Source organism: Squalius cephalus, assembly GCF_949319135.1.
Source record: "Squalius cephalus genome assembly, chromosome: 15".
Taxonomy (NCBI): domain Eukaryota; kingdom Metazoa; phylum Chordata; class Actinopteri; order Cypriniformes; family Leuciscidae; genus Squalius; species Squalius cephalus.
Window position 1 is genome coordinate 19,081,206 of NC_137136.1, and position 20,063 is coordinate 19,101,268.

Below are 20,063 nucleotides of genomic sequence, written 5' to 3' on the forward strand. Positions count from 1 at the left end.
GGAACTTAATCTGAAAATGGTGTGCATGCAAACGTGGTTACTGATGGGTTGCCTTTCTTTTTTGTATTAAAATGTTAAAACTGGGTTTGCTGTATTAATGAGCACCATTAACGGTGTTTTAATCTTAGGTGAATTAGTAGTATTGGAGGGAGATGTTTGTAGCTCGTATCAGTCCATGTGTGATTTTACCTTTCAGCGAGGCAAGCACAGAGGTACGGAACCGTTAGAGAGAGAGAGAGAGAGAGAGAGAGAGAGAGAGAGAGAGAGAGAGAGAGCTAGAGAGAGAGTGGGGGTGGGGTGGTGGTGATGTGAGAGTTGTAACGGCTCCGCTCGCGCTTCAATGTTGCGGGCAGCGTGGAATCAGAGCGCGCGAGCGTATGGGAGGAGAGCGTGCACGAATAAGATATTGGGGTTCCCAAATAACGGGAACAGGCAGACAGACAGACCAAAACACGCAGGCGGATGGACGGAAATATAGGCAAGTGTTCTTAAAAACCAGCGACATATCGAGCTCTTTTCCCCTGATGTTTTCGTGCTTTATTTATTTGTTTGCCTTATTTAGTCATGTATCGATTGATTGCGTTTTAATTACTGGCGTGTGACAAGGTGCGTGGGAGGAGGGGCGAATCCGGCGAGCACGTTGAGTTGCCTTATTTTTCTATAGATTTTTAATTTAAATGAGCAAAATAAGCAGACGATTTTAACAACGTTTAGTGACTTTGTGTAAATTAATGTGTAGCCTGTAGCTGCTAGAACAAGGAAGAGAGCTATAGAAGAGCTAGACCAAATAAATTCACCAAAAAATGCACCACATATCCAAGTAATAACAATATCCGCTGTCTTTTATACGTTATACAGTCAGGGTGTGAAATCTTTTTTTCCTTTATTATAATAAATGCAGAAAGGTCCGTTTATTTTACAAGCAGATAACCAAAGTTAAAGCGACTGCAACCAAGGGGTGAAGCAGAAGGCCAGCTGAACAGTGTCGACAAGGACAGAAACACTACAGGAGATATGCAGTTAGAAACGTTCGCAAACATAGTAATTAGCCTATATGCCTTTGAGTGACAGATACATATAGCCTATATGTTCGGCAAGCAGATCGAACAGTTATACCAAATACTGTAGCTTAATACCAAAACGAATAGACAAACGTGAAGTAATAGTGAAATAACCCACGTTTGTCTTGTTTCAATCCGTCTATCCGCCTGTGTGCGCGCGCTGGGAAAATACAGTCGGGCTGCGCGCGCGTCTGCGTATCTATGCATGTAGATCAAAAGTAAACTACAAGCGAAAAGGGAAAGTATAAACGCTATATTATGAATAAACAGTTTTATGTCAGAAACGCCAGGACCACAGACGGAACCCAATGATTTAAGTGAGAAAAAAAGCCTAACTTGCCACAACTGCTAAAATAGCAAAGAAAAAAACAAACAACAACAGCAAAAGAGCATCTGATAAGAACCAGACAAGAAGACGGATCATGTTTGTTCCTTTGCCGGTGCCGTTTGTCTTGCCAAGAACTGCCTCTGATCTCCACGCCTGGCGCCTCAAGTCCCCGCTGGCTCTCCGCTCTCACTCCGGTAAGGCTTTCTTCCACAACAACCACATTTTTCCCCTCCAATCCCGAATCCGGTGAAACCTCTTTAGGTCATCCCACTCAACGGCATAATCCCCGTATTCACCGTGTGAATGAAACATCCTCGTGTGTCGTTTTCTGTTTGTGTCGCGCGCGCTTGCCGCCTTTTCCAAAATTTCAGTTTAGTCCAAACGACGCGAGTCAAGTTTGTCCACAGCAAAACTAGCACTGCACTGTCGCGCCTCGAAATGCAGCGCAGGTCGGTTTTGTTTTGTTAAGGTGTTTCCTGAATATATTCCTGTCTCTCGTTGGGCTCCGCATCCGTCCGTCTCCTTCTCTCGCCTCTGCCTCTGCCTCCGTCTCCCCCGAACTAAACTCGCGGTGAGCTGGGAATATTCATGCCAACATATCGATCTCCGCAGGATCGATTCCGGGGCCGGCGGATCGAGGGGAGAGAGGAGAGAATCAGAGCAGCTGCAGAGAGCAGAGAAATGAGCATTTGTGCTATTTAAACATCTTATGTTACTTGGCTCACAAATATAAATGTAGCCTATAGTGTGAGGGTCATGTATAGACATTTAGTTGCACGTGTGATCGGCTATTGCGTTTTGAATTGATAACATACATCGTGCATAATGTGATTTGCACCTCGACTTTTGTTATTAGAAGAAGGGCGAAGTGCAAACGGCGTTATTGTTTTCTTTGCGGGAACTTGCCGGTTGTTCGGTGGCCACGTAAAGATGAAAACAGAAGGAAGGAGGATGGAGAAGGAGGGCGGGGGTGGAGTAGGAGGAGATGGGTGTTGTCTGAATTGAGAAGAGGCATAACTGCATAAGCAAGCTGCTGTTTACTGGGCATGTGACTGTCTGAGAATATAATGAAAATGTTCTGTAATTTTATAAAGAAATTATTTTCTGGATAATTATTCTATTATTTTTATTGCACATGGTAAAATTTACATTTCATTTGGTGTGAAATGTTATGCTTCATCTAAATCTATTGTAAATAGCATTTTGCTTTTTATTTTATATGTATTATTCATGCAATTCTAATGAGCTCGTACTAATTGCTGAGAGATTGCATGGAATATTTGGAATGATAATATTTGGCTTCTTTTAAAAATACATATTTTAAATAGGCTACATGACTATTTGGTTATTAAATGGTTATTAAAAATAAGAGGATTTATGATACAAATTCTTATATAAATTTATTAGAATTTCAATCTACCCCCCCCCCCCCCCAAAAAAAAAAACAACAACAACAATTTTTACATAAGTTATGCATCTGCCCATATGCATATGTGATCTTTCTCCTTATGATGAAAATCAAGTTGATGTCAAGTTCGTCCATTTTTATGCATTCAGAATGTGTACAACGGAAAGTGTTGTGCCTTATTTTTGGTCAGACTTTTTTTGCAACCTCATTTTACCTACAGTGGTTAGTGGGATTGCATTGTTCTCTGTATGATTTTACAATTTCATCTTTTGCGTAACTTACAGGTAGCCTTAGAGGTATTCATAGGCTTTCTTTGGGACTGAAGAATGATACAGGATGGTTAAGGGGAAGGATAATGAGCCTCTTCCCCTCAGAGATTAACAGGGCCAGGGGAGAGGAGGAGGAGTTTCATGCCCCTTTCGCTGAAAAATAGCGAGTGTCAAAAGAAGATAAAAAAGAGGGCAGAAAAAGAAAAAGCTGTGGACCACTAAAGGAAAGTAGGTGCAGATGACAGTGAAAAATGGGAACAAGTATGGAAAACCGAGTTTGAGAGGGAGAGGTGATCTTGAGCTCTAGACTCAGATTGTATGGCAGTTGCTCATTAGTTATGAATGATAAGTAAGGATGTAAACTTTGTTGTTTAGATATACATACTTAACACTTATTTCACATAGAAGTGGGTGATTGGCATCTGGAAAAATATTTCATTGCAAATTTACAAATTCTGGTTTGCTTAAATATTTTTGATTAAGCATTAGACAAACCTTCACAGTCAGCTAAACCTCTAAAAAAGCAGTCAGCTAACCCTCTAAAATCTGAGAGCAGCGTTCCTTGTTTCTTCATTTCATGATGTCAAATACCATTACGGCCAGCTGAAATATCCAAATCTCATCAAATACTCTTAATCACCATTAGAGAGAGCAGAACCTATTTAACTATTATCCAGTTACTAATATATGCAGCTTTTACACCATACTCCCATTAGAAAGCGGATATAGACATGGACAGAGGCAGAGAAAGAGATAATCAAGACCTGTTCTTGTAAGTGGTCTCGGGAATTATTGCCATTAACTGCTCCATTAAAGTTTTATGTGTGTTACAGTAACAGGCAGCTCCAGGAGGATGAGAAAATATTGACAGTGAGAGAAAAAGAGTGAGCTAATTTTTCTTTTTCTTTTTTAATCTCATCAACAGAGAGAAATAACTACTATATTTAGTCAACTAAGAGAAAATTACTTTCAAATTAGTGAAAAATAATGGTCTCATTGTCATAATAATTTGGTGAAAATACACTGTCAAAAATTACAAGATCAATAACAACATTGTAGTAAATAAGTTAAGCAATTTTCAACTTTTTTATAAGTTATAGAAGATTCAACTCATTTTTAAAGTCAGTTTAATGTAATTTAAGTTGAAATGACAAACATCCAAGTTCATTGTACTTAAAAATTAAAGGTAGTGCAATTGTAAATTACAGTGACAGGTGACATTGGCAGAAATGGAATTAGCTATTATTTATCTATATTTTTGGTATAGCTAAATGCTCTGTTTGTGTGAGCGAATGTGAAAGAAAGTGTGTTTATAGATTAGGGCGAGTCCTGGTGTTAAGATGATTGCCAATGACAAAATGTCAGCTTGGGTTTGTTTGTAACATAATGGGAAATCAATATAAAGAAGATGTCAATACAGAATGTTCTACTGCATTTCACTATTTCTCTCTCTCTCTCTCTCTCTCTCTCTCTCTCTCGATCTCTCTCTCTCTCTCCTCTCTCTCTCTCTCTCTCTCTCTCTCTCTCTCTCTCTCTCTCTCTCTCTCTCTCTCTCTCTCTCTCTCTCTCTCTCTCTCTCACACACACACACACACACACACACACACACTCTCTTCCACCATCTCTTGCTCTGATTGATATTCCATGTCGTCACGATGTTCATTTAGTGACAGTACTCCCACAGGTCTTTTAGTTACTGTTAGTTTTGACAGAGGAGAAATGTGTTTGCATCTGTGTGGGTTGACCTTCTGTAGTGTATTAACACTGACAGCACCCTTTCCCTCATTAGCACTGCTGCTTTTCACTCTGTAAGAAATTCCCTAGAGTTCTTTCCACCCAGTGACCATTACAAGCACGCACACACACACACACACATTTGTGCGATTGTGTCTTCATTCTGAGTATATATACAAGCAGAAAGACATCTTGAGACTGGTCTCTAAACTGCTGATCAACATTTTGGACTAAACTCTCTCCATAATATATTTAAAGCTTAAAGAAACTCACAAGTGCTTGTAAGGCCTCACTGTATTGATATTCATCAAACATTCTGACTCTAAATATTAAACTTCTGCAAATAATTCAGCCAAAATCACTAAATGTCCTTTAGTGCAGTACTCTCAGAAAAAAATGGTACAAAAGCTGTCACTGAGACAGAACCCTTTCATAAGTTTCTAATACATTTAGGTACTAATATGTACACTTTAGCTACAAATATGTACCTTTGAGGTACTAATATGCAGGTAAATAAGGTACAAAAGAGTATTTTTTAAAAGGTTATCACCCCAGTGACATCTTTTGTACCTTTTTTTCTGAGAGCGTATTATGAACTTAGAAATGAAGAAGGTTGAATTTACATGCACAGTCTTATACCGATTGTACTTAATAAGCAGTGATGGGTGTGATGCATTAAGTATTTAATTACTGTAATTTAATTACTTTTCCTTTAAAATTGAAGTAAGGGATTACTTAGGATTTTTCTGTAATTTAACTACAGTTAGGCTACTTCTGATGTAATTGCATTGAACAATTCTATATAAAACAAGAAAGATTTAACATCAAAATTTAACTTCTAATGATAAAATGTATGTTTTTAATGTAAACTTCTCAGTTTAAATACTTTGGTCAGATTAAGAATAATTTATGCAGTTTGATATTTATTTAAAAGAATTTAAAGAGCAGTTTCATGTCTGTTCTTGTATTGTTCAACTGGTCGAAGTTGATATGGGATTTCGAAAGTAATTAGTGATAAGTAATGCAATAATTTTAGAGAGAGTAATTAGTACAATACTCTAATTACACTGTTGAAGATGTAATTTGTAGCTAGTAATTGATTAATTTTTTACAGTAACTTACCCAACACTGATAAGAAGCCGTAATCATGTAGCCTAAACATTGTGTTCTTTTGTCACTTCATATACAGTACATAAACAGTTCATGTTTGTTTTAACATCAAGAATTTTAAATTCAGTTAAGTTTTTATAATGAACAATTTTTTCATAATAAAATTTTCTTTATGCATGAAAACGTACTCATTGGTATAACGACATTCAAAATGTATACTGCACGTGAAGAGGTTGTAATTTTGCATACTGGGCGTCTTTTTTTAAAGTTGAACAATGTTTAACTTTAGTGCCATGTATTTAGAATCTGCATCATGCATGGGACACTTCAAAAGATGTAAAACTCAAGCAACGGTCCAACATGAGCATCTAGTCCATGTTTACATAGAAAAACAGTGGACTGCAGAATGGCCTCTTACACCACTGTTTCCAGGAGGCACACCAACAGTACACATTTTGGATGTCCCTCTTATTTGACCCATCAATATCTGGTCTTGGAGTCTCTGCTAATGAGTTTAATCCGGTGATAGTTTGAAAATGTGCACTGTTCGGCTTGCCTTCAGGAAAAGTGTTGGGAAACACTGCCGTACACTGCAGTGATTGTGTTGATTCTTGCGTGCGGTCGGGTAAAAATGACGCATGCAGCCGCAAAGCCGCTGTGGTGCAGCATTACGCTTAGACTGTTCCAACCACACATAATATTTTAACATTTTTATTAATCTCTCTTTCTGGCTCCTCCTCTCTCTTTCTCATACAAAAACACATTCTGGAGGTGTTGGTGGCTACATGATGGCGCAAAAGTAGGAGAATTGTTCAGACAGGCCCTTAATCAACACATCTGTGAGAGACAGCACCTGGTCAATACACCCCCTACCAGTACAGCAGCACTCACACAGATTCTCCACTGCTGTGTTAATTTAGTGTGATTATCTGGCTGCACATGTGTATTTGTGTGTGTATGTGCACATGTGTTGGAGAGGGAGAGAGAGAGAGAGACATTGTTATATACAGAAATGTTGTGTGTGTGTAGATGGATGGAGGGATCGAGACTTGACTGAAAGATGAGCATAAATAGACATGAATGAATGTATTGATATTTTGACATGGCAGGTACATAGTGGCTTTACTGACAAACTGATGTACTGAGAGATATTCAGATTACCGTGTGGGATAATAAGATGGATGGATTGACACAGCAATAGACTACTTTTTAAATCTGCCCCCCCTCCCCCTCCCCCTTTGATGCTGTTAGGTGAAAAATTGGCTTAAACCAGTGTAATTTGTCCTTTCAGCAGCTGCTGTGTCTGTGTGTGTGTGTGTGTGTGTGTGTGTGTGTGTGTGTGTGTGTGTGTGTGTGTGTGTGTGTGTGTGTGTGTGTGTGTGTGTGTGTGTGCGCATTTTGACAATAGAGAATGTGTAATAAAAGCTTGCTCTTTGATTATGTCCTTCACTCCTCATGAGCAAGCTCAAGACCTAAATCTGTTCTCTTCCTCCATTTCATTTAAGATTTATAGCGATCAAGGTCTCCTGTTCACATGCAGGGCTTTGGGAATTTATTTCAGGGCTTTTTTTTTTACCCTTTTAATGATCGTAAGGTTGCCTGGTGTCATGTTTTGATGATTAAAAATGCCAATTATTAGTATTATTAATCAGCTAAAATTCAAACAGAATTGTTATCTAGATTATAGGCCATAATCTAATAGATACAGTTTTTAGATTACATTAGTGGCCCACTGTTACAGTGTAAGTGTTATTTATAATAATACATGCATTAATTGTTTGGCATATTTCTCCCTTTCTTTGAGAAAATATCAGTAAATAAACTGTTAGGGGGTGACAGGATTACTCTTCCTTCTTTGTACCATTCCTTCATCCTTTCCCGCCCTTTAGTTTTAGTCTTCTGGATCCTGAAGTTCCTGTTTCCCTGAGTACATTATTTACTGTTAAAGGGATAGTTCACCCAAAAATGGAAAACATTCTGTCATCATTTACTTACCCTCATGTCGTTCCAAACCTGTATGTATTTCTTTGTTCTGTGGAACACAAAATAAGATATTTTGAAGAATGTTGGTTGGTAACCAAATCGTTTTGACTTCCATTGACTTCTATTGTATGGCCAAAAAAATTAAAATAAATTAAAATAAAACACTGTGACGGTGTTCTCAAAATATCTTCTTTTAATGTCCCACAGATGAAAGAAAGACATGCAGTTTAGGAACAATATGGTGTTTTAATTTTGGGGTGAACTATCCTTTTTAATCCTCGCAAAACAGTACAAGCTGCAGTAAAATTAGATAACAAATACAGTTTTACCCCACTTACAACCACACACATTTTTAACTGACAACACAAGCCGAAACCACCAGCCACCTACCCGTACAAATCTTGTAATTGGCCACATGCTGCCTTGAGTGACAAGTATGATCATCAATCAAATTAAGATGGAGAGAGGGGAGGGATGGAGCCCGACTCCCCAGACAGGCTCCTGTTAACAGGGTTTCCTTCAATCCGGGCTTATCGATCAATACGTGGCTTGCCAATTTGTACTCTGCACCTGAGTACATAAAATGCCTATTGCATCAGATTACTTTAAGTTTATATCCATTATGCAGCATGTTCTCATCACTTCTTTAAGAGAAAATTGTTTCCATTCACTTGCTGTAGTAAAAAGGCACCAAAATACAGAGAAGTTTCGGCTTTAATTGGACAACCTTACTCGTACCCCACATGCTTTGATGGGATAATTGTGTTCCCCGAAAGCAATTTGCACTGTGAGTTTATTACCATCAATGCATACTAGCTTGATTGGTGTCCAGCATCTGATGATGCAGATGGACATTAAACCAGGAATGTACCGTATCCGAGGAGACGTACAATGAGGGAGCTTAGGCAACATAGCAGAAATGATTAAAGTCGTAAAAATAGGTTGAACTGCAGATTTTACACTCTCAGAAAAAAATGGTACAAAAGATGTCACTGGGGCGGTATGCTTTCTAAAGTTACATCTTTGTACCTAAAGAGTGCATATTACAACTTTTTTTAAAGTGTACTGTTTCACTGACAGCTTTTGTACCATTTGTTCTGAGAGTGTACGAGGAACTATTTTATGGTTCTCCGAAATACTACATTCTGACGTTGATCATGACATTCAGTGGTCTGATATTTCCTAATGTTCTCCGTCATCCATGGCAACGCTGTGACCAGAAAACTGAAACCGGTGCTACTTTTATTTCTCTCGTATCTCGTACTCGCAATCTCTCGCCGCGGCTCAGTTAACGATTGTGGTGAAAATAATCTCAGATGACTTAAAGGGATAGTTCACCCAAAAAAGAAAGTTTACTCAACCTCACGTCTTTCCAAACCTGTGAAATTTTCTTTCCTCTGTGGAACAGAAAAGAAGAGAATTTGAGAAATGTCTGTTGCTTTTTATTTTTTGTCTATAAAATGAAACTCAATATTAACCAAAACTGTTTGATTACCAACATTCTTCAAAATATCTTCTTTTTTATTATTATACAGTTATACAGGTTTGGAACGACGAACTTATCCTTTAAATATTAATATCACTGAAATGTTGTTGCATTGTTTGTCTGAGCTAGGCTGATTGTTTTGTACATTGAAGTGGATTTTTTTTATTTTTTAGAGGAAGCTACTATGCAGGTAATATTATAAAACCATTTCAACTCAATTTAATATAACATATCTACATATTTCTTTATTTATTTTATTGCTGATAGTCTCCCTGCGTCGTGGCCCTTATTTTGCGATAATAGCCGTCTGTCTGTTCATCATCCCTTTCAGACAATAATGTGATTTCTAAATGGTGTCCCTCACAAATGCAGTTTGCCCTGTTTGTCTGTTCTCTCTTTATTGTTTTGATGTTACGGTGTGGGATGTTTAATGGGGTTTCTTTATAAAGGCTTATCTTCTACCCTCTGTCCTTCTCTCCGTATCTCTTGCTCTCTCTCTCTCCTCCAGTCTTGGTGTGGCATGATGGAGGGATTTTTAAGGAGATTTTTTTCCGTGTTCATTGGACGTTGATGAGCTCCTCTGTCTGTCGCTGCTGGCCTGTCATAGCCTCAACACTGCTTATAGCAAAATCAATCGGTCTCAGTCACAGAGGGTGAAAGAGACGAGAGCGTTAGCTAGCGCTCCGTTCACACACACATTCATGTTTCCAAAGTTTATAGCCAACAAACACACACTTGCTTCAACTCCTGCCCTCACTCACATCTTGAAGAGAAAAAGATGGGATGAAGGGATGGAGGGAAAACGCATGAAAGGAAAGGATGACAGAGGAAGAGAGGGAGCTATAGAGCGAGGGAGAGATAGTAGCATTAAAATTCATGGCTTTTTTTACTCTCTGTGCTGAAAAATCAATAGTGTTTACTATGAATGAGAGGAGCGCTGGACAGCAGAGCTGGGGGCAGATAGACGGGGGGAGAGAGGGAATGGGGAGCGGGGGGGTTGACTTCATTACTGGAGGCAGAGGCACGAGAGGTCAAGGTTAAAGACTCAACCTAGCGGGTAGAAGGTGGGGGTAGTCTACCATTTACCCACAATGCTGCAATAGTATTGTGGAGTCAGATACAACAGCCCTATCAGTATAAATGAGAACATGTCGGTTTGGGATCCCTGCTTTCTCTATCTCATGCACCCACCGCATACACTCGTGTTCGCGTGGATAAGCATCTGTAAATTCACATTTGGATGGTCCTGGAACTAGTTGGATGTTTTGTACCCAGCTGTGTTGCAGCTGATAGCGGCATCTGCCACTTTTGTAAGTTTTAACGAACCTTAACGCCTCATGCGATGCGAAACACTCTGAAAAGCTAAGGGGGAAAGTCACATACCCTCTATTAAAGAGCCTGGAAAAGGTTGATTCTTCATCAGCCTCTAGTTTGGAATGTATACAGACAGTTAAGGGCCGTTCACACCAAGAACGATAACTATAAAAATAACTATATTAGCGCCCACACCAGCGGATGATATCGTTCTGTTTATTCTAATTGTGGGTGCTTGTCTGCCACTTTAAGTACTCAACCTCGTTACAGCAGGATGGATTCTGATTGGCTGTCAATGTTTTAACGTTCATCAGCTGGATAAAATCGTTTCTCTGCTGTTATCGTTATAGCTGTGGTGTGAACTCTGCTATTCTTTAATATTGAGAGCTATTTTTAGAACTATATCTTTATCGTTCTCAATGTGAACGGGCTTTTAGACTGATTTAAATCTCTGGTGTGGGTTTGAATGCGTTCATATTTCAGTTTAAAGGACAAGTTCGGTATTTTACACTTAAAGCCCTGTTTACAGATTGTTTCTGATGAAATAGAACTGTTAAGATTAAAATTTGGACAGATGCTGCTGTCCCGAGAATTTTAGGTTTCTTTCGCGTTCCCCAAAACCTCCAGAATGGGTGTATAGGTGCACTGGAACAATCCTTCCTAATACGCATTAAACTTTCGTTTACAAAGACGTGAAACTCACTGAGTGGTCAGGGGTGTCCACTGATATGCTCACACAAAAATCGCTGCAAAATATGCTTTCCAACAGGTGTTTTACCATTCGTTGTAAAACTGTGGACCTATTTTTCCAAACGTCTCACACCCGTACATTCTTCCGTTGAGAGCTTGAATAATAGACACTCCAGCCCAGTTGGTGGCGATAATGCACCTTTGCAAGCAAACCACTGGCATTTCAGTTTGCGATCCGCCGTAAAAAAAAAACACAAGAAGAAGAAGAAGAAGAAAACAACCTCATTTCAGTGGAGTAATACCGTACCTCACATCACATCCAATACAAGTCAATGGAGGAGACAAAAACTACGATAAAACCTGTTGGAAAGCATATTTTGCAGCGATTTTTGTGTGAGCATATCAGTGAACAACCCTGACCACTCGGTGAGTTTCACGTCTTTGTAAACGAAAGTTTAATGCGTATTAGGAAGGATTGTTCCAGTGCACCTATACACCCATTCTGGAGGTTTTGGGGAACGCGAAAGAAACCTAAAATTCTCGGGACAGCAGCATCTGTCCAAATTTTAATTTTAACCGTTCTATTTCATCAGAAACGATCTGTAAACAGGGCTTTAAGTGTAAAATACCGAACTTGTCCTTTAAAGGAATATTTCGGGTTTAGTACAATCGTCAATCGAAAAAAATCTTACAGTGAGGCACTTGCAATGAAAGTGAATGGGGCCAATCAGTAAACGCTAGAATACTCACTGTTTCAAAAGTACAGACACAAGACAAACAATATGAGTGTTAACATTACCATTCACACATAACGTGTTTTTGCGATTAAAAACATGAGATGAAATACAAGGTCTAGAGATGCATGAAAGCGTTGAACTTCTTTTAACTTGAGCACTGAGTCATGCACGAGACGCTGCAAAAGATGCCAGCGCAACAGTCAAACGCGTCCGTCTAGTACGGTTTCAAAAAACATTGGAAAAGCAGAAAAAAGGTTTTCTGTGTGAATGGCCCCTTACTGTAGGTGCTTTCATAAATTATAACCTTCACAGTTCTGCTTTTAAATTCTCCAAAAACTGGTCTGCATTTACTACTATTGTAAGTGTCTCGCCATAACCTTGATCTTTGTGGTATCAACATTATGCTACAAACACTGTTGACTGGGCTTAACTTGTATTGAACCCAGAATAATACTTTCAAGTATGAGATGAAGGGTTCTTTTCTGAATTGGAGGTGAGATGGCTACTGGAGTCTGCTCGGTCTAATGGCCTTGCAAATCTCCACCCCTTTATTTTTCTCATTTGGTGGAGAGTATGTGTTTTCATGGTGATATATACAGTACTCAAGCAGTTTGATATTGAAGGAGACTCATGAATGATGTAACAGGAGATGCTTGTCTTAGGCCCGGGTGGATGTGGCTGCAGGAGTATATGGGATATAAATGGAAATGTGAACTTTTACATCAGCATAAATTTATATTAAAGCCATATGATTGGAGAACATAGCACTGAATAATTTCCTCTATGATGGCTGTCAAATCTTTATTAATCAGTTTTCACATTAGTTAGATTGTGTGTGAGTTTTACAGATACTGATATTAATATCAAATGCATTAGAAGCCCAGCGGCTCATTTCTTTCATTATTTTATATTAGTAGACAGCAAGATGGATGTGTAGAACAGGTGAACAGGCACACAGGCTGCTCTGCAGGCCTTGACTTATATGACACTGCTGCTGCCTTAAATAATGTAATAATCTAATATTCAGAATGTCATAACGTCTCATTTAGTTACCTTAACTTGCCCGAGCACATTATCCAATGAGCTGTATTTAATATGACTTATGTAATGTTGTTTATAATGTTCATAAGACACTATATTGTGTGTTACTACCTGCTCTTATGTCTCATCCTCTCTTTCTCTCCCTCTCTTTTGGGGCTTTCCACTTTTTTTCCTTTGCACGGCAGCACAGGATGCTTTCTTATTCTCTTTTATTTCTTCCGCTCTTTTTCACCTTCTCTCTTTTTCTCTCTCTCTCTCTCTCTCTCTCTCTCTCTCTCTCTCTCCCTCCCTCTCTCTTTCTTCGTCGTCTGTTCCCTTAGCGACCGTTTCCAAGGCACCCACTCCCAGTGGCTGGGGGAGGGGACCTGTGATGTCATGCATGCATAACTATACACACCTGAATTCTCCTGTTTTTAATCTTTCTGCTGGACTCTCTTCCTTTTCTTTTTCAACGCTTTAGTATTTCAGACCCAGATGGTTCTTCAAATGTTGTATTTATAGCCTCTATGTATAAATTCCGTACACAAACTGCGAGATTATAGTTATTTGACCGAGTGTTTGTTTGTGCTATATACATGTAAATAAGTATTTACTCTGGTACATTACAATGCACGCAGACTCTGTGTCCTTGCCGTATCCGTTGAGATCTGATTCATATTAAACAGGCCTTTATCAGTGTGGGTGCTATGTGTGTATGTGTGTGTGCTCATTCGCTTAATCTTGCCTCATCTTAGGCTGTAAGGTTTGTCCCCATGATGCAATCTGATCTCATGTCTAAGTAACCTTTAAATTATTTAGAGAAAAAAATACTTTTCTTTAATTAGTATGAAAAGAGTAAGCTGTATTTTGAATAGACTAAATGTAAACACTTAATTCTGGCAATCACAACAGCTATAAGTGGCTGATTTAATGGGATAGCAGCCAAAAAAGAAAATTCTTTCATTTACTCCCCCTCAAGTTGTTTCAAACCTGTATGACTTTCTTTCTTCTGCTGAACACTAAAGAAGATATTTTGAAGAATGTCGGTAACCAAACAGTTGAGCACCGACATTCTTCAAAATATCTTATTTAGTGTTCAGCAGAAGAAAGAAAGTCATACAGGTTTGAAACAACTTGAGGGTGAGTAAATGAGGAAAGAATTTTCTTTTTTGGGTGAACCATCCCTTTAACTCACTCCTGTGTTGACATCGCTCCACCACCCCAACTTCCACTTTTATTTTCTGTTAGTTCTATTTCTATTATTAATTATCTTTTGGTCAGCACCCAACAATGCCGTTAAACAAGAATGTGTGTTTCAGTCAAAGTACATTAATGCACTTTTAAAATTCTCAAGCGAGGAATGTATAACATGTTTACAGCTAGACTGCCTTATAGAACAAGGAATAAATAATTCAGAAATATTTTTATTAGCACCTATTTAGATAGCTCTATAATAAATAATAATAGTATGAAATATGATATGCATATTAGGGTTGCCAACCGTCCCGTATTTGACACATAAAAGTCTTGTTCCGTATTGAACTGATACGGAACACACTTTGTTCTGAATTTTTGAGAATAAATTCAGTGCAAATCCATGACAGACACATAGCTTCTAATATATAAGAGAAAAAAACCCCAGACGGTGCGGTGGATACTAATTTCTCCCTCTGTTTGTCTATGATCAGCGTAGCGTTTTTAACATCTTGGAACATCATCAGAGAATGCCCTTTTAATTGGTCGTTTCAGTCATTGTGAGTCACGTATCGTAGCAACAATGACGACAAGTGACAACAGCGGGAAATGTAAAAATCACTACCTCCGAGCAGCCAGCGAAAAAGAAAATTGAATGGGAAAATGACTACCCATGGCTGGAATGCGTGAGGGAATACTGTTGTGTTTATTTTTCTTCAAATGCCACAGTCTAAGCCGATGAGTTTTGAATGTTAGCCTATATGTTGTATTTGTTAAAAATTTAAAAAATAAAAGTATTATAAAGTAAACAAATCCATGGTTCATTGCTGGCAAAATGATCATGATAGCCTTTATATTTCACATCTATGTGGTTCAGTCTTGTATATTGATTAGGCCTACTTTGCTATTCTATAAATATATAGGCCTAATAAGTTGTATTATAATATGCTACAATGTATGAAATATATTTATCTAAATGTATCAATTAGTTTCCACAATATTCATGCATGTCACAACCCCCCCAGGGTCCTTATTTCCATTTCAGAAAGTTGGCAACCCTAATATTATGTGTTGTTTGTTGTTGTCTAATGATTCTGAATTTATTATCAAAAAGTAGAAATAAAACAATTAAGAATTGTTTCTGCATACTGATTATCTGGCACTTAAATATAATAATAATCTGTATCAGTATTAGTTGTGAATTTCTTTTTTTTTAATCAGTAACAATGTTCAGTAAAAAAAATCAGTAAACAAAAAAAAAAGTGTTGATTATTGCACTTCTTGCGTATTTTTTCTGTATTATTTGTTTTTAAACATGCATTTAATGCATTGCATGAACAAATGCATTAACATGTTCATGTTTTAATAGTCTTAACCTGAAAACGCTCTCATTGTTTAAAACTTTGCTTTAAAAACTCCAGCTAAGGTGCACTAATACATGCTTTTTGGACAATGTTACATTACTAAGCAACAACTGAGTCAGAGGATGTAATGAATGTTGTGTTGTTTCTGGTGTTAGCTGATGAGGGTCACGGTTACTAGGCAACGGCCAGCACAGTCCGTAGATATGCATTCAACTCCTAATGGGAGCGGAAAAGGGGAGTGTGTGTGTGTTGGGGGTCAAGTTTGTCTGAAAGGGGATTAATATTTTGAGAAGGGGCAAGCAGTGGCTCTGTCTGCACGGCTTGTGTCTACACAGTTCATTTGATGTTACTCCTCTTTGAAGCTTTTGTCCCGGTGTTTCACGCATTTCCGAGGAAGAGAAGTGGCCTTGGCTACAAAGTTCCCAACTTATATTCAAACTCAACTCACACATTCAGTCTGTATAAGTTGCACACAAGTTAATGATAATCATGCACCAGTATTTTCACTTTATTAATTGGCAAAATAATACATTGATTTTTAAAACAAGTTCATTTTGTAACTGTAAAATGTGTAAGGCCTAGTGGTAATTTTTGTTTATTGTATAAGGGCGTAATGTCAGGTTAATCAGTACTGCATCTGAACATGACAGCCAAATTTAGACATTTGAATGCATGTTCTGGACGCTTATAATCAGTATGATGTCAATAAGAATTCTTAAACATTAATACAGATCTTTTTATTTCATGCAATAAAAAGTATCATAAATATCATAAGATATTATAAATATCATTTTATAACCTTCCTCGCACATGTTCTCGTTTTCTCACTTGATTTTGTCCCTATCTCGTTCCCACCCTATTGACCCTCTTTCCCCAAACAATTCCCTCTCTCTCGCTCTCTCTCTCTGTCTCTCTCTCTATTGATCGACACATAGTGAGCTCTGTTCTTCACTGTGCTGCCTCCCTTTAATCAATACAGATAATTGTCTGCTCTCTCTCTTTGCCAAATACTCTCTCTCTCTCTTTCTCTCTCTATCAGTGAACCCCCTAACCACCCTAAGTCTGGGATTCCCCCTGTCTTAATGACCAAAGGTAACCTGTTCTCTCTCTCTTTCCATCGATTGGCGTGGGAGCGATTGACTCACATGTGTAAACATGGTGCACGATTGTGCTGCGTTGAAGTCTCTTCAACTATTCCCGTGTGGTGGTTATAGAGACAGACTTTTCAGTGTTTGTCTGGCTAAAAACATGTAATCAGATTCATATTGGAAGGTCACACCATACTGATACTCTATGACTAGAAAAGAAGAAATATCAAATATAAACCGTTATTAAAGATTTATATTTATAAAGTTTTAAACTTCAGTAGTCACTCTGATCATGCTGTTGCAAATAAACATGTTTAATATATTTTAATATATCACTTTTTGTGGATAGAAATAGTATTGATTAGAATGAGATCAAGGACATGTTGCATGTCAGATTTGAATCTGCATTTCCCACATGAGCAGGCTAAAACTTGATTGTTAATGAAGTTGCAAATATGAAATTTAATTTTAATACTTTATTTTAATATATTTTGATTTAATATTTTGTTTTTAATAATATATTTTTTATATTATAGCACTTTTTATTGATAGTGTTAATAGAGATGAGAAGAAATTATTCTGGAGACTGGGATCCTGACATGTTGCAGGCCAGATTTGAATCTGCATTTCCCACATGATCACCAAGGCTCAAAGTTGAGGAGTCACTTTGATCATGCTGTTGCAATTATTATATATATATATATTTTTAGATTTTACACACACACACACACACACACACACACACACACACACACACACACACACACACACACACACACACACACACACACATATAATGATGTCACTTTGTAGTGATAGATACAGAATGAGAGGAAATGACTTGGGAGACTGGGACCAGGACTTATTGCCAGCCAGATTCAAATCTCCATTTTCCACATGAACAGCGAGGCTCAATTTCTGGAATATGTGCACTAGACCACTGTATCTTTTAACTCACTCTATAAGGACAGAGGAGATGTGCAGATATAACTTTAAATTCCCCAAGGTCAAAGTTTAGTCTCTGCAGGTCAGGCTTTTTCTGCAAGGTAATAGAGAATTAATATTTATAGTGTACTATGTGTGATTTTGGATAGCCATGGAAGTACCAGAAAGCATTTTCTTCGTGATGGCAGTGTGGTTTTGTTTGGTCGAGGTGTGAGAGAGAGAGCAAGAAGGGGTGAATAGGAAGGTGAGATTCTTGTCTTGCCAAACTCTGATTCAAAATGAGGAATTCTGTGAAGAGGGAGATTACAGGTGATATAGGCCTCATTCCAGAGTGTGACATCCCACTGGGATCTGAACGCATAAACATTGTAGAAAGGTATTTCTTTGGTGTTAGACACAATTGAAAGGACCAGTGTACATTGTTGTGCATCGTTGTGTTTTCACGGTTTATGTGAACTATATAGTGCTGGACTTACACATGAAATCACTGATTTCAACCAACATATTTTCATGTGCTATTAAGAATATAGAAGATGTGGAATAACAGTGAGCTGAAAGGGGGATAAGAGAAATGTAGCACTTCATATGTATTCATAGGCTATTGAAATATTGATATATTTTCTTTGCTTTGTGTCTCTGTTGCCTCTTTCTTTATCAGATTACGTCTCCTCTCGCTTTCTCTCCCTCTTTCCCAGTCAAGCCTCAAGGATAGAAACCTTGAATTAGAATTTCAGAGGCAAAGAAAGAGAAAGAAGGGGGTAGGGTGGGGTTGTGCTCTTAGGGAGCGGTCGTTGAGAAAGTGCCTCTAATGGGCGTCTGTGCGCTCCCCCCTGCCTAGGGCCCCGATCGATACCGACTCAGAGCAATAAAGCTTTCCCCTGTCATCTCCACAGAATACAAAGCAGTATGGGGAAAGAGAGAGAGAAAGAGAGAGATAGGTGAAAAGCTGTTCCGCTAGCCAGACCGATTTCCTACACCCCCCCAGCCCATCTACCCCCATCTAAGAACAGTAGAGCCCCTACCCCCTCTCGTTCCCTCTCTCTCCATCTCATAGTCCACCTCTCCTTTCCCCAAATGTAGCACGGGTCCCCTGTGCCGGCTCTGACTAGGTTTTGATATCTCCCTGCGCTCGGGAGGAGAGAAATAAATAATGGCAGAAGAAACTCTTATTTTAGTTATTATCACAAACACAGAGACAAGGACGGATAGAGAGAGACGTCCAAGTGGGGCATAAAAAGGAAAGGAAATTAAACAATAAAAGAGGTAAGAAATGGCAGCTGGAAATGTATGGATAGACAAAAAAAGAGAGAGAGAGAGAGAGAGAGTGATGTAGTTTAGGAAGTGAAATTGGATGAGAAGAGAACGAAAGGGGGAATGAAGTGATACAAAAAGGAGGGGGGCGGAAAGCGAAGGAGAAGGGGATTATGGGAGAGAGAAAGATGGATGTTGTGATAAAGATGGAAGGTGAGTGGGAATATTGATGAGTTGATGAGTAAGAATGATAGACATGAGACTGTGTGAAGGGGAAAACGTGCACTAAATAAAACTTTTTACAAAGAAAAATCGAATAAAAAAATCTAGGTATACCAGTCAACCTCACTAGTTGACCATCGTGACCCGTCCTTCATGTCAAAGCAAGCGGTTCCTCTTGAAAGTGACAGTGTAGGTGTGAACGTGTGTGTGTTTGTCCTCCATCACCGCGCGGTTGTGCTTTTTCTGTGTGACAGCTCTGGAGTTGCTCCGTCATTACGCCGCTGTCAACCTAATAACATCTCTTCCTCATCTCTCAAAAACAACACTTTCTGTGTGAATGTGCGTCTCATCTCTTTTGTTGTACCCTCGTCCCCCATCCTCCCCAATTCAATCCCTCATTTCTTCTTTTATTGGAAAAAGATGGGATGAATCCTTCATCTCTCTTGCAATGCTCTTCTGTTATTATACTGCAGTATAGGGCTGGGCGAGATAGCTAAAAATATTATAGTGGTCAATTTCAGGATTTTGACGTTATTTGATATATATCTCAAAATGTGTGTATTTGCTCTGAAATCTGTGTTTATGGTTCAGAGGACCCATAGTTTCACCAAAAAATCACTGTAGCCAATCAGATTAAAAATAATTAGTGCAAAAAAAGGTCAAATAAAGTAAAAAGTTAAAATAATGAATGTTTTCCAAACTGTTTTTGATTAAATCCATTTTTAATATATAAATATAAAATATCGAATTACTTTCATTTCTATGCACAGTATAGCAACATTATAACAAATATAACAATACAGCACTATTTGACTAATTAATATTAAAGTAATGAATAAGAAACGAATCAATACTAAAG

General features: G+C 38.3%; 1 protein-coding gene across 6 annotated transcripts in view; it reads left to right on the top strand.

Moving 5' to 3' along the window:
* The first annotated feature begins 310 nt into the window (after positions 1-310).
* Positions 311-20,063, top strand: part of pou2f2b (POU class 2 homeobox 2b) — a 37,186-nt gene continuing 17,433 nt past the window's right edge. For 2 of the 6 annotated variants that reach the window (XM_079894775.1, XM_079894779.1), the window contains exon 1: positions 311-1,583. In XM_079894775.1, coding sequence (XP_079750901.1) covers positions 1,484-1,583 — 100 coding nt within the window. In that variant the 5' untranslated portion in view covers positions 311-1,483. The remainder of the gene's footprint in view (positions 1,584-20,063) is intronic. The other 4 variants (XM_079894778.1, XM_079894784.1, XM_079894781.1 and 1 more) reach the window with 2 other exon arrangements.